Source organism: Amphibalanus amphitrite, unplaced genomic scaffold (assembly GCF_019059575.1).
Source record: "Amphibalanus amphitrite isolate SeventyFive unplaced genomic scaffold, NRLGWU_Aamphi_draft 000148F_arrow, whole genome shotgun sequence".
Classification (NCBI taxonomy): domain Eukaryota; kingdom Metazoa; phylum Arthropoda; class Thecostraca; order Balanomorpha; family Balanidae; genus Amphibalanus; species Amphibalanus amphitrite.
The window spans coordinates 877,345-900,813 of NW_024881643.1; the positions used below are offsets into that span (position 1 = coordinate 877,345).

Below are 23,469 nucleotides of genomic sequence, written 5' to 3' on the forward strand. Positions count from 1 at the left end.
TTCGCCCGATAGGGTTAGGTACTGCTCGGGTCAGCCTTTACTGCTCCCGCCCCCGGGACGGCCCAGTGACCGTTTGGGGCGGCCATGGTCCGCGCGGCCCCCGACACCCCCAGCTTTGGCACCTCTGTATCGTGTGACGGACCTCCGTCCCAGCAGCGCCGCCACCGCCCGGCGCCGGCGGCCGGGCCGACCCAGCCTGGCCGCGGAAGGCAGGAATCCATCTGGGTATTTTTAGGTGTCGACCGGTGCGCCCTCTGCTCCCCTAAATTGGGAGGGCCACCGAGTGTCGGCCGGTGTGCCGGTTCACTTCGGGTCTAGCCAGCGAGGGGTGCACTGCGCAACATCCCACCGCACGAACAACATCATGGTAAGAGCTCAGCGCGCGCCGCGCAGCCGGCGCTGGGAGTGAGACTGTGAGCACAGCACCAGTGGTGACGCGCGCCAGTGACCTGAAGACCAGCGACCCTCTGTGGAGATCGACGGCTAGCGGAGCGAGACCCGTCGCTCGCGTCAGAGCGCACCCTCCGGTGATGTTGCTACCAACTGATCAAAGACTGCTTGCTTGTAGCAGAGACGGATAGTGCTATATGAATGTTAAATTTCAAATATTCTCTGCACGTTCTCTTATAGCTTTTACGCCAGACTGCCTTCTTAAGTAATGAAGTTACGCTTTCACTTTTGCATCTGGATACTTTGGCTTCATTTAACACTTGCCTTTTCTCTCTATGAAAGGAAGAAGACCAGAGATGATTCGTCATACGCTATTAGCACTGAACTGTGTCCGCTTTGCTCATCAAAGTATACGTGTATGTCACCTTCCTCAATATGTCCATCATTGACGGTCGTTTCCTTCTGTGTTGCAGGCCGACCTCGCTGCCAGAGATGTTGAGAGTGAGTATCATACCATCTATCTGTCACTTGTGTGACATAATAATGCAACTGGCTGGCCTAAACCGCACTCTTGGGAACAAAGGAAGGCACACAAAATTCAATGAGCTTTCTCATAAGTTGTTACTAAGTGGGAAATATTTCGCAGTTGGTTTGGGGCGTAAGTTTGATAAACACCTTTTTGCTTCTGTAGTGTTGTGAGTGAGATGTTTTATAGCGCCGGGTTTAACGACAATTGAGTTGCACCTATAATCTTTCTAGCGATTATTTATTTATGATGACTTATATGCAATATGCTTTATTGCATTTATAAATTACATGCTGGCTTTCAAAGCATCTGTGCTGTGGCATCCCTATTGCATATCGATATGTATATTGCTACATGGTTAGAGCGTTGTCGTGCATATGATTATCAGCGCGAGTATCAAATTTCGCCGTGGGCCAGCGGTGGCCCCTGTGGATTGTCGGCGACTGTTCAGCCTCTTACACCAGTGCCGGATGGTGGATACTGGATATGGCCATCATAACCAACTCTCGGATCGGTCGCTCCCATCATTTCTCATGATCAGTGTAATATTCTGCCGGTGGCGGAGTCTGCGGAAAATTCTGCGCCACCGTCGATGACTACCCAGCTGGCCGGGTGCCAGCAGCGGCCCCGCCCGGCCCGTCCCGGCCGTCGCGGCGCGGCGCCACCGGCCTCTGGCAGGTGCCCGCTCTAAATCGGGCGCGGCCCGGCCTCTGCCGGAACTATGCGGGCCCATCTCGGCTGCCAGCGGGCAGGCCTCGGCCCCCCGAGCCCGACCGAGGGGCCGCGCGGCGCCACTGATCACGCTCATGTCACGAGGGCCCGCCATCTACGGACTGTCCGCAGATGAACGCGAAAAATCTCGAAAAAGTTCGCATCTCGTCTACCTTTCCTTGGGAAAGATAATCGTGGATAGATTTCAGTTCAATGCTGTAACTAATGGTTGCCAGCTTTGATGCTGTGGGATGATAAGCATTGATTTCACGTTCATTACTATAAGGCCTTTAAAATCCTTAATCAAGTCTCCTGACTTTCAAAGGTGGTGGTTGAAAGCGTTTCACATGCTTTTTGGAATCAATATCTAAATTGCCTTTTTTGTGTTTGGTAGCACACTGATTTCTTTTCCTACTCACACGGTTGAGATCATTGTCTCAAATTTGTATTCGGCTCTGAATTAGATGAGTGCCTTCATGGCTGTCTCCGAACAGATAACAGGAGAAAAAATCTTATGCTCCTCACCAGTCACCAGTACTATTGCCCCTTAACTACAGCAGATGCAGACTGTGGGCACCTTTCTACAGCACGGCGTCACCTCAGCGTTCCCGGGGCTCTGTATGGTGAGCAGAGAGCAACGTGGTGTGTTCGCACAGCGCGGCTGGTGCAGTGACGCTCTGCCGTTATTCTTGGCACGTAACCCGACTCGGCGGCTGGCGTGTTCGGCGCCGGTGACAGGCTGCTGCGCCAGCGATGTTTAGCAGGTGCCGCTGGGGAGAGAGCCCACCTCACGGCGCCGACGGCCCCGCAAAGGAGCTGGTCTTCTGGGAGCACTAGCACATGTCGCACCTAACTGTTCAGTGTTCGGTTAGCCAATCTGTGACGAAACGAACAGCTAAATGTGGAGGCAGATGAAGCTTCGGGGAATGACCTTTGCATTGGCTTCCCCAGGAATTCCTTATTCGGCTGAAAGGTACAGCCCTCTGCAAACTGCGTGGTAGGTATTCTTTTTTTCGACAAAACCGAGAATAACGAGAATACTATGCTATCGGTCACTCGAAAATCGTAACAGCAAGAGGCGCGAGGCACCACACCTTAGATTGGCATTATCATCGTATGCATTTTCCATCCAGTTTAGCAACAAAACCCAAAAGTTTATATTAGCCCCCAAAACAAACTTTTGCATTTTGGTGCCATACAAGCCGTATAGTTTGTTTAGTGACAGACTCAATCGAAGGAGTGGAGCATGGCGCATCTACTTGCAGTGAGTTTCGGCCGACTGTTGACATAGCCTTTGAGTAATTATCGGTTTTGTCAAAAAAAGAATACCTACCACGCAGTCTGCTGAGGGCTGTACTTACTGATATGAGGATGAAGATAAAGAGTGCAAATTGCATTTCTTTTGCTCATAGTTTTGTGAATCTTCCTTTATTAACGATACTGGGAGTTGACCCTTTGTCGTATGGCATAGCACCTCACATTTTCTGTCGTAGGCGTGCTACCCATCTGGTTTAGCAGAAAACCTGCATGCCCCAGGTGCCAACGCCGCCCTATTGCCAACCTAATGAATCGTGCTAGGCGGCACAGCATAGCTTCCGGGCGGTGCGGGCGCTCTGCCATCTAGCGGTACTTGTAGGAATCTCCAACTGTCGCGCGGTACAGCATAGCTTTCAGGCGCGCTCGGTCCTGCCATCTAGCGACGGCAGTCAAAACTACCGGCCGCCCGGCCCGGGCCGTTGGGCCATCGCGCTCGCGTGCTTCCTGAAATGGATGGGAGATGTGGTCTGGAAGCCGGCAAAGCCGATGCGAATTGTAACCAAGTTTCAAAACGCAATTTTTTCCATTAAGCAAAAGTTTAGAACCAGCATGTTCACACAGTCGTGCAGAACCCGTTCCGCTCACCGACTTTATCTGACCTTAACTGCAATCATTGTCACTGACTGCAGAGTGCAGACAATCTTTGTCAGAAGTTAATAGTGAACTCTTGACATCAAAACGGATCGAACCGGGCTCTCACCATTACACCGCTCGGCTCGGATAGTTCTGCGTACAGCACAGCTTCTGGACCACCAAGATCCATGGCAATAACTAAAATAATAATCACGCCTCGTTTGACAGCGTCATTTCATTTCCAGGGGCTCAGTTCGCCTTCTCCATCTACGACTTCGAAGGCAAGGATGAGGTTGACGCCTACTACCTGGGCGACGTGCTGCGCGCGCTCAACCTCAACCCCACCCTGGCCATGATCGAGAAGCTGGGCGGACAAAAGATCAAGAGTAAGTGCATACCGGTGCTGTTTTTTTTTTTTAGCGAGCCGTTAAATACCGCTCGGTAATAAAGATTTACTCCTTTGAATTGTTATTAACAAATCGATAATTTTTTATCTCGTTCGATTATTTCGTGTCCACATTTTCATCCGTAATTCACTCTGTTAACGATTGCTGATGCGCAAGCTTGCTCTCATTTGTTGTGAGTTCTTGATCGAAAGATTTTACGATTTTTAATGACGCCGTCTCTATCGTTTTGTTTACAGAGCAGAAGAAGCTGAAGCTGGACGAGTTCCTGCCCATCTTCTCGCAGGTCAAGAAGGACAAGGACCAGGGTGGCTACGAAGACTTCATGGAGTGCCTGAAGCTGTACGACAAGGCGGAGAACGGCACCATGATGGCGGCTGAGCTGTCGCACGTGCTGCTCTCTCTCGGTCAGTGACGCTCTCTCCATCCTCTTTACTCTGTCCTCTCCCACTCTCCCTCCCCCCCCCCTCTCTCTCTCTCTCTCTCTCTCTCTCTCTCTCTCTCTCTCTCTCTCTCTCTCTCTCTCCCTCTCCTCTACTCTCTACTCTGTCCTCTGCTCCTTCGGTCAGAGAAGTACGCAGTGCGCGTGCTTGATCAACAGTACCTCTTTGCGTTAATTATTATCATGGCTAATGTTATCTCTCGTTTGTTACAATTTTGCCATTTTGCGTGTCATTCTTGACATACATTGAATGGCTATACGGGCTAAACACATTACGCGTTTTATCCACTGAAATCAACTCCTATTCACTATATATCAGTCGCCTATTGACTCCAAGTTCACTTTGTTGCTGGCTCAGCCGCCCCGCTAACACCCAGGGAGCGGGGCCGTTTACCGTGTCTGGTGTAGGGAGTTACTCAGCCTGCTGACGCGGTAGCTGACCGTGCTGCTGTCCTCTCCAGGTGAGCGGCTGACGGAGAAGGAGGTCAACGACATCATGGCCGAGTGCTGCGACGAAGAGGATGAGGACGGCTTTATTCCTTACGAGCGTAAGTGGAGCGTGAGAGAGCGCTGGGGTAGCGGGAGGAGACAGTGATGGAGGTGATTGGGGCGGATTGGGTATGGGTTTAACCCGCGCCCCGTAGGGGGGGGGGCCGAAACGGCCCCCCCCTGTCCTTTTCGGTCGATATCTCCTAAACGGCTGGAGATATCGCCACCAAACTTTCAGGACCTCTCCGGGCATCAATTTTACACATTGTGACAAAAAAAATTTCCAGAGGCTATGATAGGTTGGCCACAAATGACGTCAGAGTGACGTCATGTTCTGTCATTTTCGACCGAAAAAAGACCTTCGCGAGAAGACCTGTCAGGACTACAGCTTTGAAGATACAGAAAAATGATCAAGACATAAAAGGTGTAGAATTGACAGGGCTACAAAACTGCTATCTCGAATTTTTGAAATTTATGAGTTTTGACCCCCAAAAATCAAAAAAACATTTTTTTGGATATATTCGCCAAAAAATCCAAAAAGTTTTTTGAATTTCGAAAAAACCGGAATATATGTGATAGTGCCTACCGTCTTCTATCTACATACCAAATTTCAGATCGATACCTCGTTTTTTGGCCAAGTTATAGCGAAAAAACTGTTCAAAAATGATGACGTCAAATTTTCAAACTCAATTTTTGGCAATTCTAGAACTCGTAGAGCAAAACGAAGACCACCATTCATTAGACTCCCCGTGACGAGCTGCATCGAATCGATACCCATTTTATGCAAAAATATCAACTTTGAAATTTGACCTAATTTGACCTGTCCTTGACCTGACCTTCACAAAAACGTGACCTAGGCTGGCCCCAAAGGCTGCCTAACCCACATAATCGCATTTGTCATGTAAAATGGACCATAAAACATGTATCACACGACACATTCATATTGTGACCCCCGGTGACCTGACCTCGCTGTGACCTGACCTGGTATCAGTGACCTCAGATAGCAAGGTATGTGTTTGACGAACAATGTACCATCGATGGTTTTCAATAAATTACCAATTTACTCGCTTTCACAGCACATTTCATGAATTGCCTGTGAACGGTGAAAATCTGACCTTTGACCTGACCTGTGACGTCATCGGTTTGACCTAGGTCAATGAAATTTGGTCACAAGGTAGTTCCCGGGTGGGGCTATCGAACGCGTTTGAATTTTGAAAATCGGCCGGTAACTTTCCGAGATCTTAGGGGGGGGCCGAAACGGCCCCCCCCCCCCTACGGGTGGTAGGGTCCGCCGGTAGCCCTACGGGGCGCGGGTTAAGTGACATTAAATTGTGCTATGACTTATGACGTTATCAGCTGTCTACCTTCTGGTTTTTTTTTTGCTCCTGGTTACGTTAACTCGTCAGTGGGGTTTTAGTTCAGGTTACTACAGCAATCGCTTTGTTATTCAAGATTTGCAATAATTATCCGGGTGTTTCAGCTTTCCTTAAGAAACTCACCACCATGCTGAAATGAACGCGCAAAAATCATTTAAGTATATCATCAATGACGCGTAAGTGGTGCCTCAAGGATTTCAGTACTTAGTAAGAGCAGACGTATCGTAGGCCCTTAGAGTGGTCCAGAATCGTACCAGTGTGCTTGCGTTTTCAGAAATGCGCGTATGATAGATATATCCTAGCCCAGAGTTCATCATTATCAGTAGCAGGTTGAATGCGGTATCGAAGAACTGTTGTGATGATCCTACCTCAGTTTGCAGCAGTGGGTCGCAGCGGCTGTGGCGTGCCACAGTTGTTGGGTAGTGTGACACTGATTGTAGTATTTGCCATTGTTTTTGGGATGGTGTTGAGTTGTAGTTAGTTGTAGCGTTGTGTAGGTGAGACAGAGTAGATTGTGACATGTCGACCAAGAGTTTACAGTCGAGAGAGATTTGGCAGCGAGACTGCATGTGACCCAGATGTGACGCTATTGATTGCAGCCTTCGTCAAAAAGCTGATAGCCGGCCCCTTCCCGGATGCGAAGTAAATTCGCAAACTTCGACATTCAAGCTCAGAGGTAGCTGCCCTATTGCTGACCGATTCCCCACCCCAGTCACCCGGTTCCCGCATGTAGATTGCACCGTGTAGATCGTACCTTCACGCCACAATACCCCATTGGAACAGCTACAGTTTGCCTCCGACGCACGTCACCTGAGCCCCTCCAACCCCGGAGCACTCCGAGGACTTCAGCGCGGGCTCTTCCGCCCCGCTTTGAACCACTCACCCTTGACATTTCACCCAAGCGACCTCTGAATGACGGCGCTTTTTAGACCCTATTGACCCCTGCAACCCTCTCTGACCAGCAACCTAGGGTCTCATGACATACTTTTGAGCGTGCTCCTGCTCTCTGTAACAGCCTTGTCCAATCGGCGGCTCTGTTACAGCCTTTGTAAAACGGCTACTGGCCGGCCCCAACCCCGAGAAGAAGTAAGCGCGTCGGCGCAGTTCCTCCGCAGGTACACAGAGCCTAGCTTTGTAGCGTCTGCCGCCGTCACGTCTTTCTCGAACGGCTTCCAGCAGCTGTGCGAGCTTCGCCTCTGTAAAAGCTCAGCGAAAGGCACCGCGGAGAGCTTGCTGCTCTGCGTATTGACGTTGCCATACTGCCCAGTCGCCGCGCCATGCCGCTCTGTCCTACATGTAGACACTAGACCTCACCACTCGTATGCGTGGACGTCTGACACACCAGCTTCAGTGATCGTCCAACGCCGACTAACTGGTGCCCGTGTGCCGCTTACATGACCCTCGCCTGACCCCGCCGGCTCGTCTTACCCCTAGGGTTCATCAAGCGGTTGATGGCTGGTCCTTTCCCCGACTCGGTCGCGTAGTGCCCCTATAGCAGTGGCCTCTCCAAAGTCTGGCTCGAAACAGGTAACTCGGTGGCCAGTGAAAGGTCGCATGTCTGGAATGGAAAGAAACGGTGGGATGCGAATCCGCATGCAGTGAAAAGCGGTCAGTCCGATTCCGTGAAATCGGCAAAGTGACAATTATTTTATTTACCTTCTGTTGGTGGCTTGCAGCTGCCATAATCATGTAACATTCTGTATATATTGAATTGTTTCAAGAGCACTTGCATTCGGCATGATTCGACGAATGATGGTGGGAAAGTTCTATCAATTCTCGAGCGGATGCTCCGCTGTACTAAATGTATCCGATGCTTGATTGACTTCTACAAGTTGTCTTGATCTTCCCAATGTTGTTTTCTCTGTCTTAAAGGAAGAAGACATTAATTTTATAAAAGGATGATTGATATTTATGTTGTACAGTCTGACACCAAACGATATTGAACACTTGAATGATGAAAGGAAGCGAAAAGAAAGCAATTTTGTGATCAGCTATGATAGCATTGAAAGCAGACAACGCTACGTCCTCCCAAACGCTGTGACTTATGTGAACCGTGCATGCTTCCAGCTTGTGTTTCTCTGCCAGCAACTAACAATGATGGTAAACTGGGAACGGCAGTACCTGAATGATGTATAAAACATATGCTCGCTCTATTTGCTTCGCCTGGTATCGCAATGTTTTATCTCATCGTCAATGTTCGCTTCCAGCAAACATGTATTTTCTTTTCATATTATCTGTATCTAGAAATGCTTTATTCATATTTCATTATCAGTGGCGAATTCTCTAAGATAAATGATCCATTTTAGTTTTCAGTGGCTCATTAGCTTATATACAACAAATAATCTGACAATCGTCAACGTTTGACTCGCCCGTTTGACCGTCTATGCGTGTTTCCAGGTAAACGAACCAACATCTCGACCCATCTTTCACTGGGAGGTGGCCTCCCGGCCGCCGAGTCACCTGGCGGCCTCGCTCAGCAGCTGTGTGCAGTCTGCGCGTGGTGAGCGCGGCGCTCGCGAGCCGGCGCCGCCGCCGCCGACCGCCGCCGCCGCCCCCTCGGCCCGGGCGGCAGCGACGCGGCCGACACAGTGGCGGCGCCGGCCACCTTCACTTCCAGGGAATTTTTTTTTATAAGCTCCGCCAGCTCGAACCCATACATATGTATATTTCACTCGTGATGTGTGCGTGTGAATATTGGCGCGTGTCGCGCGCCGCTGTGCGTGTGCGTGTGGCGTGCCGCGTCCGGAGCCCTCTCGCCAGGGCGGACTGAGTGCGATCTAGTCAGCTCCCGCTGCAGAGAGCGCCCCGACGTAAGTCGGTGTTGACGCTCTGGCGCGGGAGTGCGCGCGCCCGCTCCGCTGCCTGGTGCCGACCGGCCGGCGTGGCGGAGCGCTCGTCTGTCCGTCTGTCCGTGGTCGTCTGTCCGTGGTCCGTGTCCGTCCGTTGTCCGTTGTGCCCGAGTCCTTTCCGTTAACTTGACATCACAGAAGAGTCAGCATCATCAGTCAGTACCATCCGGCAAATCTGTTTTATCAAGTTTCGGAACAATATGTAAATAAATTTGTAAATTATATGTATGTTTTTGTCTCACTGCACGGCATGAAACTGGAAAGCTCGATGAGCATTAGGCACTGGGAGTGGGCCTTTTAATAGTATTTGCAACGTTGTTTAAATCATTGATGTTGTGCGGATAAATACAAGGTTGGCACCCCATGGATGGTGGGATAACTGGGGAGCCTGTATTGGCAGACAGCTGGTCATTCGGTGACCACACGATGGTCAGAGCCCTTCTCATATCGGTCATGCCACTCCGAGATTAGTGTGAAGGCCGCTCTAACTCTGTCCTGGCTCAGTGCCGACATACCGCATGCCTGCTGACGCCCGAAAATCAGCGAGCCTGGCCGACCTGAGAGACACTCCGTCTCGTTTACACGAGTTATTCAAACTTCGCGCTAGCCCAGAGCCGGCATGTCGCACACTGATTCATTTTCATTGTGGCGCTTCTATGAGTATCCATACACTTGAAGTGTTGATTCACATGGTCCATTTCTGTTCAGTTATGTTTTATTTGCTTTACGGTTCACACCACATTTAAGAACGCACTTTTTTTATTTCTCCGAAGACTTTTTGTTGGAACGAGCTTCTTCAATATGTTCTTAATCCATTCGTCATTTTATCGTCGGTGTAGGCGTAAAGAGAGAGAGTTAAACTAGGAGCTAAGGTTCGGAATTCTAAGCTTTTGCAACTGCTAATCTACATTATAATTCACGAATTACGAGCTCGGGTTTAATTGATGTTGATGCTTTCGTAATAATAGGCCAAGCGATTATTCCCTGTATTTAAAATGCTATTAAAGGTTACTGAAGATAAGTTACCATTACGCATCGCACTAAACCACTTCGTGGCTCCAAAGCATTGAAAAGTACCGGATTTATTATTGATTGTATTTCAGATGGGTGTTCTTTAAATTGAATCCTTTCATAAGAGGAAATAAGTTCGGCAAGTACATACAACCCGTCACGGGATATTCCTTTGAACACAGGGGAGTCAGTGGCTGGTCAGCCGCGGATCTCGTTGTCGACGTGCCAGTTGATCCAGTCGACGTAGTTCTGGACGCGCGTGTAGACGCCCGGGTAGCCGGCGGTGGCGCACTGGAAGCCGAAACTGACCACGCCCACCAGCCGCCAGCGGTGGGCGTGGCGAACGACCAGCGGGCCGCCCGAGTCGCCCTGACAGTGGGCAAAACGGAAATCAGATCCGGGTTCAGTTGGGCGGGCCGGAATCAGTAGCCGGGCGGTCAGACACTCAGACACGGCCGAACGTGAAGCGGACTTCTCTGAGATATGCCTGGTGGATTCAGTCTAAATTTAGTCTGAGCAGCAAATTGAAGTGGAGTTTCATGTTCAAAATCGACGGTAAGCGCACCTCGCTCGACAATCATTTATATGAAGTAATTGTTAGCTGTTGAGCACGTTTGGTTTTCTGGTTGCAAGTGAGACCGGAGACGTTATGGGATAAGTGCTTATAGGAGCTCTTGCATTATTCCAAAACACTCGGAACTGTTGAAGATACGCATGCAGACTGACCACTTGCTGCTTTACGGCATCCACAATTGCTATAAGGACACCTCAATCTGTAAAAAACCTACCTATTCTCACTGATCTTTCATAAATACCTACTTATCACCGAACCTCCCTGGCGCACCCTCCACTGACCTGACAGGAGTCGCGTCCGCCGGCCGGCAGGCCCGCGCAGATCATGTTGCGGGTGATGATGCTGCCGTATGTAGTGCGCCTGCACTGAGCGCTGGACATGAGCGGCACGTGGACCTCGCGCAGCACGGCGCTGGGTCGGCCCTGGTAGGCGGTGGAGCCCCAGCCGGTCACCGTGGCCCAGCGGCCCGTGTAGACCGTCTCTGAGAGGGGGGGGAGGTCTCTGGTCAGTGGTTGTGGTATGGGGAGGGGCACATGGTCAGTGTCCAGTGACCGTCCCTAGGAGGACGAGTGGACATTGGACAATGGCCAGTGACTCGTGGAGATGAGCAGGTGGGCAGTGACGCTTTTACATAGGTTCACTTATCGTCCATTTACGGAACCACAGCAAGTTCCCAAGAGTTCGTCATCAAAAATATGTAGGGAAGTTTGGGCGTAATGAACCAAGGCTCCAACACCAAGGTTCAATGTTCATTTACAATTTACATACATATAATAATTTTCATTTATGTCCGACCCTGATGAAACCAACTCCGCTGTCACTCACACAGCCCCTTGGGCAGACTAGCGATAGCGCTCCAACACCATTATGCAACCCTGAACGATAGACGGTCCCGCAGAGACTCAAGATGACACCCCCAACTCCGTCGAACAGCCCTGAATCGCCCCACAGAGACTAGCCATGCCGCCCCCAACTCGTCTGGACAATCTTGGACAGTCCCGTAGGGATTAGGTATAAGGGCAGTTACCCAATGGAACAACTGCTGACTTCCGGCCGGCGGAACGGCAATCTCCGAGACAGCGAGGTGCCGGCCCGCAACGTCTCATCTCTCCGTGGGGGTCAGTGACAGTGACCGCGGGGAAACGCTGTGCCGTAGTTATGTGAGCTCAGTGATTTACGGCTACGTTGGGAATCTGGCAGTTCATTGCATACTTACCGTTAAAGCTCAGATGACAGTGTCAATGTCAACTTCGACGAGGTCGTATTGTACTGGCAGTGGATTACTTGTGTTGATTAATAATGCTACTAGTCAGTAGGCATTCTAAATGATCGCGCATTTCTGCTGAGACGGGCAGAAAAATAACAGGATGTTAGTGTGACCTATCTACATATGTAGAGCTTATAAGTCCGTACCTACATAGCACCCTCACCCCATACACGCATCTTACTTTGGCTGATCACCGACCGATCGCCCTCCGGTGTCAGGACCCTTCCCCTCCGGCCTCGCTGTAGCTGTAGCTGTATAGTAGCTTAACACTACGGTAACAGCTCTCACTTCTTTCCATATCCTCACAGAAAAGTTGTTCAAGTAAAACTTCTACTGAATCTTAGATCCGCTACCGAAGCATCATTCATCTCTGTACACCAGATTGATAACACTGATAAATGCATATGGTGCATGTGTCCGCTAATGCCGTGCGATGAGTAATGGATTTTGGCCGGCGAGAGACTACGGTCGGCCAGATGGGAGAAGATCAGTCCGGGGGGAGGGAGGGGAGGGAAATCGCCCGGCACACCACATCGTTAGCGGCCAGAATCGCCGGCTCGTTAGCGGTGTCTGACATTGCCTCCTGCGGGCGGATCGGAACGGGAGACGGGCTATCCCAGCAGATCGGGATGGGAACGGATGGGAACCACTGGCAGAGCTGAACGGGATACGGAATATACCAGCAGATCGGAACGGGAGTCGGACTTTCCTGGAGGATCGGAACTTGAGACGGACTATCACTGTGACTCGGGATATCCGAGTCGTCTATCTAGTGGGAAGAGTTATCCCAGCAGATCGGGATGGGAACGAACTATACCAGCAGGTCGTGAAGGGAAAAGGCTATCCCACCGGGCAGATCGAGGCAGGACTATCACTGCGGAGGGCGGACGCTGGGCGGGGTAGGCTATCCCTCCGGGACGGGAAGGATTATCCCAAGGATTATCCCAGCAGATCGGACGGGGCAGACTCCGACTATCCCAGCGGGCGGCAAGGACGCCGCACCATTCCGCCGGCAGATCTCACTCAGATCGGGGATGGACAGGACTATCCCAGCAGCCCGGGATGCTAATTGGGACACGAACTGTTCGAGCAGCAGCTCGTATGAGACAGAACTAAGCCCAGTGGCTCGGGACGGTGACGGATTATCTCAGAAACACACCAAACCGGGACAAGGAAACGGACTATCTTGCCGACGACGGAGTTAAGTCAAATGGCCTCGATGGTATAGGGGAGATACCTAATAGATAATTCAAACATACCTACCTGTGTAAGAGGAATATATAATAGGCCAGCACGTAGACGTCGAGGGAAGCAGGCATTTCCAGCAGTACGAAAGGTAAAATCATTTGAGCTTCAAACAGTCTCTTTCCAAAAAAAAAACGGCGATATCAGCTGCCACCCCGGCAGACGTTTCCCCAGAACACTCGAGTAGCAGAAGCGGCCCCGGTGACCTCCCTATCCAAGACGCAGTACAGGGTGGAAAGTAATTACGCGAACACGCAATTTATTACAATTTCACGAGTAAGTAGCGACTTTGTTTAGACGGGGACTCGCGCGGGGCGTGATTGGCCGCGTTCGCTATCGATCCACCCACCCCACGTGACCTGACCCTGGGCGATGACCTTGGCCGGTCACAACGCGTCTAGACGTGGAACGGTGCGGGCGCCGGGCGCAGCCCAAGACCAAAATGGGCAAGGAGTATAGTTTGGAATTCCGCGGCAAAGCCGTTGGAGTGGTTTTGGGCGGAATGGATCGGAAGTTGGTCTGTAAGCGTCTCGGCATCAGTCTCACCCAGTTATACGTCTGGATGAAGCGGGAGACAGCTGGAGAGGGCCTTAAAAGCAAGGCCGGCCGAGGCAGAAAACCCTCCGTGCACCCAGTCGCTAAGCGAGTAATCGCCATGTCGGTGACAAAACGGCGCCAATCAACTCGGTAGCTGGCAAAACGGCTTACTGCGGCCGGGTACCCGATCTCTCATACCACGGTCCGCACGTATCTTCGCGAAAATTTGAACACATTTCCGTACAAGCCCTCAAAAAGACCAAAACTCACTAAAGAACAGAAGAAACGGCGTTTGAATTTTGCAAAGGAGCACAAAACATGAACAGAAGAAGACTGGAAACGGGTATTGTGGTCAGACAAATCATGTTTTGAATTATTTAACCCGCCAAACAGGCAGAACGACCGCGTATGGGCTGCCGATGCGTCTGATGTCCCACCAGTCCCAACGGTCAAGCATCCACCGAAAGTGCACGTCTGGGGGATAATGAGCTCCTGTGCGGTGTCGGAGCTTCAGGTAGTGCCCCAAAAGGTCACTATAAACGGCGACTACTACCGGCAGAACATCCTGGAAGAAGAGTGTCTGCGTGCCGTCCACCGAACCGGCAAAACTGGCACGATACTCCAGCGCGCTCTCGTGCCAGATGCAGAAAAGGCCATCTTCATGCAAGATGGGGCATCTCCGCACACGGCCAAACGAACGCAAGACTGGTGTCGGGACAACCTGCCGTCCTTCTGGGCGAAGGATGTTTGGCCTGGCAACAGCCCAGACCTCAATCCCATTGAGAACCTCTGGGGCATTCTCAAGGAGAAGGTCAGCGAGCTTCCAGGGGCCACCACTGCCGATCAGCTCGCCAGACAGCTTCGGAGGGCATGGGCTGCGATCTCTCCCGATGTGCTCCACAACCTGGTGTCAAGCATGCTGGAACACATGCGCCAGTGTATCGCTAACAAAGGAGGATGTGTCAACAAATAAAAGCTTTATGTCACACACGTTTTTTTTCTTCTTAAAAGACGAAAAATGTATGTTCGCGTAATTACTTTCCACCCTGTAGGTATACGGGCCAAATCGATACGGGACGGCGGCATCGCTCAGCCGCGCGAGCCGCTCACCAACTACAGATGACCGCATTAGTGGTAAGGCCGCGGCTCTCAGCGACCAAACTGCGGCTGAGTTTGCTTTGCGTAGGTACTGTTGTGTCGGCATGCCCATCGAACTGCCGGTTTGCAGCATCAATTTAACCATTGTGCAAAACGCTAAACGTTTACTCACTCTCGGTTGCTTTAGAAATATTTTACACTTATTTGTGTTTGTATATGAGACAAGTAGAAAAATACGGAACAAATAGTGCATGGACGCGTTTCGATTATTAAATCTTCATCAGCATGACTTCATGCTGACGAAGATTTAATCATCGAAACGCGTCCATGCACTAGTCTATTTGTTCCGTGTTTTTCTATTTGTGTTTGTGTTTCTAGGTGAATACAAATAGTTTTGAAGGCGATTTACATTTTTCGTTTTGCTGGCAGCCTAGCACATGTGTGCAGTTTTTATCCTACACCATCTCTCTAAACGAAAACTGTCGTTCTACCTTCACGATCCTGTTGATGCGGAGGGGCCGAGGGCTAATACAGAACACTATTTTTACAGCCTTTCATGTCGATGGAATAAACGGTTAATCAACAATCGGTGCTCATTATTTACAAGGGCCGGTCGGAAATCAACGCCGAATGCTGAGTCGGCTGACTGTTCAAGTTTTGAGTGAGCCACATTGGCGGGCGGGCCACCTACCCGAGGGCTACCGACGGAGGTTCCACCATTCTGTAGTTCAGCGTCTGCCGCCTGGTGTCGCTAGAGCCGTCGGACTGCTGACGCACCGACACCAACACGACGGACTAGCTATTTGTCGCTTGGCTAACTGCGTCTCTTTTGTGTTCGTATAGGAGTAATATGAACTGCTAAATATCACATTACATGATAAGCAGGCCGCAATACACTAAAAAGTGTGTTTCCTTTTGCACTTAACGCACCAGTCCCATCATCTTCGGCTTCCTATCAAAGCATCCGTCATATCTAACTATCCTTCCAAATCGACCTATCTTTATGTTTGATCGCACCTTCTTGTTCCGCGCTGACGGCCACCCGTTTAGACATTCGAAGAAGGCAACTCCAAAAAAAAAAAAACAAGTCCCTGTGGGGTAACCGTTAAGGCGGCGAGGTCAGGTGGCCTGTCCCACCAGGGCACACCTGTCCCAACAGGATGGGTTTAACAGCTTTCTGTAAATCTGGTTGGTGAAAGGCAGCGTATTCTTTCATGGGTTTTAGTGGTCCTAATTTGCACTATGCATAGTATCACATTTACATAATGCCTTCTTGTTATGGTATAGCTGACCTGAAGCGCCTGTAAGTTTCGGTCGTGCACACGGCCCTGCTCCCTGCCGTTCTCCCTGTCTCCGCCCCTGCGGACGAAGCCTCCCCCATCCACTGTTCTCCCTGTCTCCGCCCCTGCGAACGAAGCCTCCCCCATCCACTGTTCTCCCTGTCTCCGCCCCTGCGGACGAAGCCTCCCCCATCTCCACTGTTCCCCCCTATGTCCGCCTCTGCGGATGAAGCCTCCCCACTGCTCTCCCCTGTGTCCGCCCCTGCGGATGATGTCGGCAGCTGTCCGTAATGAGGGGCTGACAAGGCGCTCTCTGAGAGAATCGACGAGCACTCTCCAGGGAGCTGGGCAGAGGGGAGGCAGGTCATGTGGGGAGGGTCGGGCAGAGCTAGCGCCGAATGCGTGTCATCTTCCCCGCAGGCATGTGGAGCTATACTAATGACCCGGAAACAGGCCGTAGGAAAGGTGGACGAATCCCTTACTCTGCATGAACACTAAACAGCGTAAAAGATAAAATTAGAGAATCATATCTATATAACCTTAGTAGACAAAAATCCTATCTAGGACTTTGCGTCAGGACTAGCGACATTGCGTCTGACATCCCTTGGTTGCTTCGGTTAGTCGCGCGCTTACACGTAAGTACATGTACCTAATGACGGCAATGACCGTTGGATTGCCTTTGGGGCATTCCACGTCAAATCAAACACCGAAATCCGTCATCCCCTTCGATTTTTCTGAAAATTTGTAGGCAGACTGGGCATGGTTCAAAACTGAGTTACGTATAATATTTTCGAAGTTTGATAAAGTATCGCTGAGATATAGGTCATCGAATATAGCCAAAAATGCCACACATCAATTTTTTAAATGTCTATAACTCTGGTTCCTTTTCTGGTATCAAAATGATATTAACAGGGTCTTGTAGGCAATTGATAAGGCTTTGATTTTTAATTATAAAATTAAATTGAAGTGACCTTGAAATGCATTTGACCTTGAATTAAAACATAAAAATTTAAATAGCAAAAAACACGTCACCTTCGATTCGAGTAATTTTTACATATTATGTCCGTCACAATGTTCCTAACCATCTGTGAAAAAATTGGAGTGGGCCATTCATAACTCTCGCGGCAAACGCCGTTTTCATGCATCAACATCACGCAACCGCGCGTGACCTTGAAAGACAGAGTCAAGACATGCTTGCTTGTGTACACTTTCTGAAATGAATGATTGCTGATTAGTGATATCCCAAACTCTACGAGAATGGAAATACATAGTCATCGTAGTCAAGCATTCAAGTTCCATAGTAAAAGTGTCTCAGGCAAACGGTATTTTGCGGTGAATTTTGAGCCGTGTGGAAATGCATCATGAAGCCAAAAATTCAACGAAAACATTATCACGCAACGATATCTTCACGTCTTTTTATCTTCACTATACGAAAGAATATACATTTTTGAGTATGTATGGGGATTTTCTAGTTAATCCAATAATAAATATGGCAGTTAGAGACCTGCTAAGAGTAACATGTCGCCGGCTGAGGCGGGATCGGCCGACGCGGGAAACGCAGCAATCACAATTTTGTGTTTACACGTTCATATTTCAATTGTTTACCAACCGATTTTCAAAATTCTTACACCATAAGATTGCCTGTACATTTCTTAGTCTTCTCACAAAATTTGACGCGAATCGAATGTAATCAGCGGTAAGGAACGCGATGTAAAGACGGAACCGTTCCGTTCCGTCCCGGCACAGTCTACAATTCAGGCGGCGGCTAGCGGTCGGCGCCGGCGCGGCGACAGGATGTTCACTTTACACCGCTATTACTAGACCAGTTGTGGACCGATTTTCTTCTTGCTTGCACGATGAGATGTGCAATTCAATTTTGGACAGGCAGCTATAATTAATTTCGCATTTATACTATGAGATATTGGCGAAAAACAGGAGGGGTGGGGCGAAATTCGCTCTTCCCCCTCCACTGCGCGTGCTAACATACGTTTGGATATGTGCCATTTTCTTCAAAACTTAGGAATGGCCCACTCTAATTTTTTCACAGGTTGTTAAGAATATGGTAGGCAATAAAATATACGAAAATTAGCCAAATCGAAGGTGACGTGTTTTTGCTATTTCAATTTTTGTGCTTAAGAACAGAGTTAAGCAAATTTCAAGGTCATATATTTAAGTAGGTGCAATTCTAAACAAATGCTTAAGAAATTACCTAAACAGTAAGGTTTATTTCATTCAAATCAAACAAGTACAACCACAGTTATGGTCGTTCAAAAATATAAAGATGCAACATTTTGTAAAAATTCGATGCCCTATATTTAGAAGACCTGTGGTCAGAATGTGCAAGAAACATCAATGTAATGTTCGGGGCGACACAGGAACTCGCTCACAAATTTATAATGAAATCGCTGATGGTAAGGTGCAAAACAGGCGATTTTTGTTCGATTTGACGTGGAATGCCCCCTTTTTATGCAGACGTTTTTCTTGCTTTGGAACATGCTGTTTGGTACTTTGTTTGCATAATTGTTGATTGTCATAATGAAGTTCGCTCTGATTTTTTAATCCTAAGCATATTGATGAGTGAAGACTCATGCAAGAGTTCAAATTTAGCTCCTTTATGCGGATATGAGCTGTCCCGCTCATCAGTGTCATTGGCCGTAAAGTCGACCAGCTTCCAATGGTCGCCAATGATCAAAGGCTGTTCTCTCAGTATTGCGGCAGTTAAGCAGTTATATATAATAGGATTATCACAATCACGATATCGGACCTTAGTTGGACTGCACAGTACACTCTACTTTGTCAGGGCAGACAGACGAGGACTGTTCTCAATCTGACCTCCACTGAGCTTTGTCGGCCAGGCGGGCAGGTTCTCAGTACCTTTGTCGGGCAGACAGGCGGGTTATCAGTACCTTTGTCGGCCAGGCGGGCAGGTTCTCAGTACCTTTGTCGGGCAGACGGGCAGGTTCTCAGTACCTTTGTCGGGAAGACGGGGACAGTTCTCCGTACTTTTGTCGGACAGATAGGCGGGGCAGTCCTGAGAACCTATATACCTTTGTCGGGCAGACACCTACCTTTGTCGGGCAGACAGGCGGGACTGACTCGCGGTCCGAACTCGACCGGTTCCTCCAGGCGCAGCAGCGCGATGTCGTTGTCGATGGTGGCATAGTCGAAGCGCGGGTGCCGGTGGATCTCGGCCACGTCGTGCACCCAGAATCCGTCACTCGGGTCGGTGACATTATGTGCACCGAGGAGGACGCGTACTTCGGCGGCGCGCAGGGCACGGGGTCGGGCCATTCCCTGCAGAAACCTGCCGACCGAGAGATGGGGACGGCGGGTTATGGGTAGTCATAGAAACGATACGCTATACAGCGGCAACTTGGAACCAAGTTCTCTACGCAGAAAAGTTGCACGAAGTGACGTTATATTGTAATGGTCGCCTGCCTCGCATACTTCTATTCTATGTGTTATGAATGCAATGCACGTATGACTCAGCGAAAGTTGTAGCATACCTAATGGAATTGGAACGTAGCCGTAACACCAATGCCAGTGCGTCTGCGTGCATTCCTTATAGAGATGTATCGACTGTGCGCTACTTTACATACAAACACAACGGACTACCGGCTGCGTCGCTTGTGGATCGCTGATCGGTAGGATCGCTGTCTCACATGTTGGTGCAGTGCGCAGCGGTGACCACCAGTCGACTGCTGATGAGTGTGCCGCCGCAGTACAGGGCGTACCGGGTGCCGGTCTTGGTGACGAGGCCCGCCTGCCAGGGCCACGAGCCGCGCACAGCCTCCTCACCACCCACCACTCGGCGACTCAGGCTGGCCGGCAGACCGCACACTGGCGCGGGAGGGGCACGGCGTGGGTTACTAGATACGACGGCGTTAGATATCGAAAATTTTCTTGTTGATCATGAAATCCTGACAATAATAAGACGTTCAGCAAACATGCCATATTGTTATGGCACATTCGTTTGAAGCACTTTTCTTTTTCTTATAAACACTCAGAAGCAGATGTAGCTGTTTTGATGATTTTTCCCGTCTGGTTATGTACAGTTCAATAATTTCTTCACTTCATCACAAACGCACAATCTCACCTTCATTGATGGCGACCCGGTCATCTGCCACCATGTTACCGGACCGGCCACTGATGGCTCCATCGAGGCTCACTGGAATACTCCCGTGAGCCAGAGACACACAGAGACAGAGCAAAGACAGAGTCAGAGTCACCATGTCGCACACAGACTCCACTCGCACCCCCAATGGACCCCAGACACTGACACATTCGTCTGGCCCAGGAGCGGGACCGAGCCAGCCATCAGCTGAGGATATTACACAGGTGCTGCTCGGACAATTATACTCGAACCTTCAGAGGTGTCCAACTGGCTTTCAATGTGGTCGCACTTGTGAACTTGAACGCTGGCGAACAGTCAATTGCTAGGCCTACACGCATACACCCACGCGCATGTTAACAGGACATCTGAGCCTGCAATCATCTCTCGGCGAGTGTTTCAAGACTAAGGTTGTAAAATACGGGCCTTGACTCTGTCAGCAGACTAAAAGATAAATTGACAATTGACGCAACACGACATCCATTTACATACCTACAGGGTTCTGGCTGGCTAATAGCAATGCATTTCACTCAAAAGAATTCTTTTCCTCCAATTCGTCACCAAAAGCCCTCACTAAGGCACAAGGAGAGCGCTGGTCTCATGCACCCGCGGCCGACAGCCCCAGATCAAGCTGCTCGCCAGGATCGACTGGAAGTTATACTGTTCCGCAATGCACAACTCGCGCTAGGATCGACTGGAGGTTATACTGTGCCGCACGACACAGCACCACGCTACGATCGCCTGAAAGGTATACTGCGCCGCACAGCCCAGCGTAGCGCCAGGAGCAGTGGCGCAGCCAGGGGGGGGGTCAGAGGGTCAGCTGACCCCCCCGAAATTTCTGTCAGGGGCCCGCTCGAGAGAGAGAGAGAGAGAGAGAGAGAGAGAGAGAGAGAGAGAGAGAGAGAGAGAGAGAGAGAGAGAGAGAGAGAGAGAGAGGAGAGAGAGGTCCTAATCTAATCGGACGAGCCCGCTTCGAGAAATGCCCACTGCGACACCTCGGGTGAGGGGTCGGCCTGGGGCCCCAGGTGGACAGGGCCCGGGCCCCCAGGAGAACGGGCCCGGCCCCCTGGGTGGATGGGACCCGGGCCCCCTGTAGATGGGTCCGGGCCCCCGGGTGGATAGGGCCCGGGCCCCCCGGCGGATGGGGCCCCGGTGGATGGATCCGAGCCACCGGGAGAACGGGCCCCGGGTGGACGGGGCCCGGACCCCCGGGTCCCGCGAGAACGGGTCCAGGCCCCTCGGGTGGATGGGGCCCGGGCCCCCGGGAGAACGGCCCTGAGCCCCGGGTGGACGGGGCCGGATCCCCGGTTGGATGGGGCCCGGGCCCCGGGAGAACGGGCCCGGGCCCCCTGGGTGGATAGGGCACGGGCCCCTGGGTGGATAGGGCACAGGCCCCCGGGTGGATGGGACCCGGGCCCCGGGAGAACGGGCCCGGGCCCCTTAGGTGGATGGGGCACGGCCCCCCGGGTAGATGGGGCCAGGGCCCCCGATGGATGGGTCCGGGCCCCCGGGAGTACGGACCCCAGGCCCCGGGTGGACGGGGCCCGGGCCCCCGGCTGGATGGGGCCCGGGCCCCCTGGTGGGCGGGCCCCGGAGCCCCGGGTGGACGAGGCCTGGAGCCAAGGTGAACGTGGCCCGGGCCCCCGTATGGATAGGGCTTGGTCCCCCATGTGGATAGGGCCCGAGCCCCCGGGTGAATGGGGCCCGCTAGGGTGACCCGCTTGCTTCGCAACGCGAATAAGGGGTATTTTCGATCGGTGGGCGTTTGGTTGGTCTTGTGTCTGTGGGTTATGTATCCATTACGGTCGATTGCCTTTTGACGGCTAAGCATTTTGGTTTTGGGAAAAAATATCCATCGCATCGAGGTGCTCGTGTCTGATAATAACCATGCGTTCTACTATAGAACATGCCAAGTGTATTTCATGACATAGGTTGGCGTAGGTTATTGAAGAGTGAAAGCCATCGATGAATTACTATGTAGAGGTTTGAAACATTTATATTCTTAAGAATATTGTTGCTCGTCATGCAAAAGCGATGATTGGACCTTGGTCACAATTGAATGCTCTTCCAATCTATGCCCATTTCAATTGTCAAACATACCAGGTTATGTAGCAAAACCCCTGTAATTAAGTAAGTCATAAGCAAATGCTATTTTCTCCAGCAATTTGTTCCACCTTGTTTTTGATCAATTAGCTTTTCACAATTTTCCCATGAGAGGCGGTAGGTACATTTCTCTTGCCAACAAGCGTTGTTTGAACCCGCTTCGTTTGTTTGAACCCGCTTCGACAGTCACCCAAAAATAGCATTAAGTCCAAAATCCGTCCAAAACGTCAATTTTTCAAGCATAAGTGCCCTCACGGGTGCACGTGGCGCGTGCCATCCCTGCACCGCACACCATTCGATAGCCCGTTCGATTCTCATGCACGATACTGTGTTCCTCGTGCCGATCGGACCCACGGTTACCGAGATACTGCACGGGGACCGGACCCGTGTCGGGCAGGTTGAGCCATTGTCGCCCATTTTTGCAAGCCGATTTATGCATGTAAAGTCTATGACGCGAATTTGCACTTTTTGAGCACGCGCCATGTGCTCACCACCGGCCCGATCGAGCTGTGACTCTTCACAGGCACGTTACCCATCCTTGTTCTATAAGTTGCGCGAATTTCAGCGCACTATGGAAGTTACGTCGCGATCAGCCGCTTTTTTACGCGAGTTCTTCGCGAAAAAAAAACTTAGGGGGTTGCATCAACCCCTCCCCCCTGTGCCGGCGAGGGTTAAAAATTCTTACGAGCGAATTCACGTAATGAAGAAGAATAAAAGCACAATCTACTACAGCAGCCAATAGATGACTTAGGACAGGCACATGGGACTACTTTTAAATCTTGTGCGACAGAAGCAGGCAACAGTTCCGATTGCATATAATATGCTATGCATATTGCGGAATTGGGGCTCATATCGGACTCGAAAGATACGAAGTCATACGTCATAGTAACATATTTCTGTCGTGGTCAATTTGCGTAAAAAGTGAAGACCGGGTGATTACCGAGCTACTGTTCTATGCAAATTTTCTGATTCAAACTCGCTCAGGGTTATCGTGCAGGTAAAGGGGACCCGCCCAGCAGAATGCGTATGAAATATGGAGAGATTCTGAAAAATGGGTGGGGGCCCGCACACTAGGGGGCCCGCTTTGGAAGCGATGACCCCCCGAAACGAAATCCTGGCTGCGCCACTGGCCAGGAGTGGCTGGAGGTTTATACCTACTGCGCCGC

General features: G+C 50.7%; 2 protein-coding genes across 6 annotated transcripts; one reads left to right on the plus strand and one right to left on the minus strand.

The window, feature by feature from the left end:
* Nucleotides 1-250: 250 nt before the first annotated feature.
* On the plus strand, nt 251-9,301 carry LOC122382853 (myosin light chain 1-like). Of its 5 annotated transcripts, none has more exons than XR_006256738.1 (8): nt 251-367; nt 864-891; nt 3,763-3,903; nt 4,161-4,328; nt 4,825-4,911; nt 6,828-6,904; nt 8,626-8,734; nt 8,820-9,301. XR_006256738.1 is itself a non-coding variant. In XM_043368715.1 (7 exons), the coding sequence occupies exons 1-6, from the start codon at nt 365-367 to the stop codon at nt 6,365-6,367; spliced, it is 462 nt and encodes a 153-aa protein (XP_043224650.1). In that variant the 5' UTR covers nt 251-364; the 3' UTR covers nt 6,368-6,404; nt 8,626-9,301. The 5 variants fall into 5 exon arrangements, 3 of the variants coding, with proteins under 3 accessions (XP_043224650.1, XP_043224648.1, XP_043224649.1); XR_006256739.1 differs by lacking the exon at nt 6,828-6,904 and adding an exon at nt 7,272-7,343; XM_043368715.1 differs by lacking the exon at nt 6,828-6,904 and adding an exon at nt 6,333-6,404 and having other exon boundaries at nt 8,626-9,301.
* An 887-nt stretch (nt 9,302-10,188) lies between these two features.
* On the minus strand, nt 10,189-20,356 carry LOC122382857 (trypsin-1-like). The gene is made up of 5 exons (XM_043368719.1): nt 20,186-20,356; nt 19,752-19,929; nt 19,158-19,393; nt 10,944-11,143; nt 10,189-10,457 (listed from the first exon to the last, which is right to left on the minus strand). The coding sequence occupies exons 1-5, from the start codon at nt 20,319-20,321 to the stop codon at nt 10,287-10,289; spliced, it is 921 nt and encodes a 306-aa protein (XP_043224654.1). The 5' UTR covers nt 20,322-20,356; the 3' UTR covers nt 10,189-10,286.
* Nucleotides 20,357-23,469: the final 3,113 nt, after the last annotated feature.

Bases quoted from the DNA above. Each gene is read 5' to 3' on its own strand.
- LOC122382853 (XM_043368713.1), top strand. The intron at 892-3,762 runs GTGAGTATCATA...TTTCATTTCCAG, and splicing joins CGCTGCCAGAGATGTTGAGA to GGGCTCAGTTCGCCTTCTCC. The intron at 3,904-4,160 runs GTAAGTGCATAC...TTTTGTTTACAG, and splicing joins GGGCGGACAAAAGATCAAGA to AGCAGAAGAAGCTGAAGCTG.
- LOC122382857 (XM_043368719.1), bottom strand. From the start codon at position 20,321: ATGGTGACTCTGACTCTGTCTTTGCTCTGTCTCTGTGTGTCTCTGGCT. The intron at 19,394-19,751 runs GTGAGACAGCGA...CTCGGTCGGCAG, and splicing joins GCTGCGCACTGCACCAACAT to GTTTCTGCAGGGAATGGCCC. The intron at 11,144-19,157 runs GTAGGTGTCTGC...CCCCCCTCTCAG, and splicing joins CGCCTGTCTGCCCGACAAAG to AGACGGTCTACACGGGCCGC.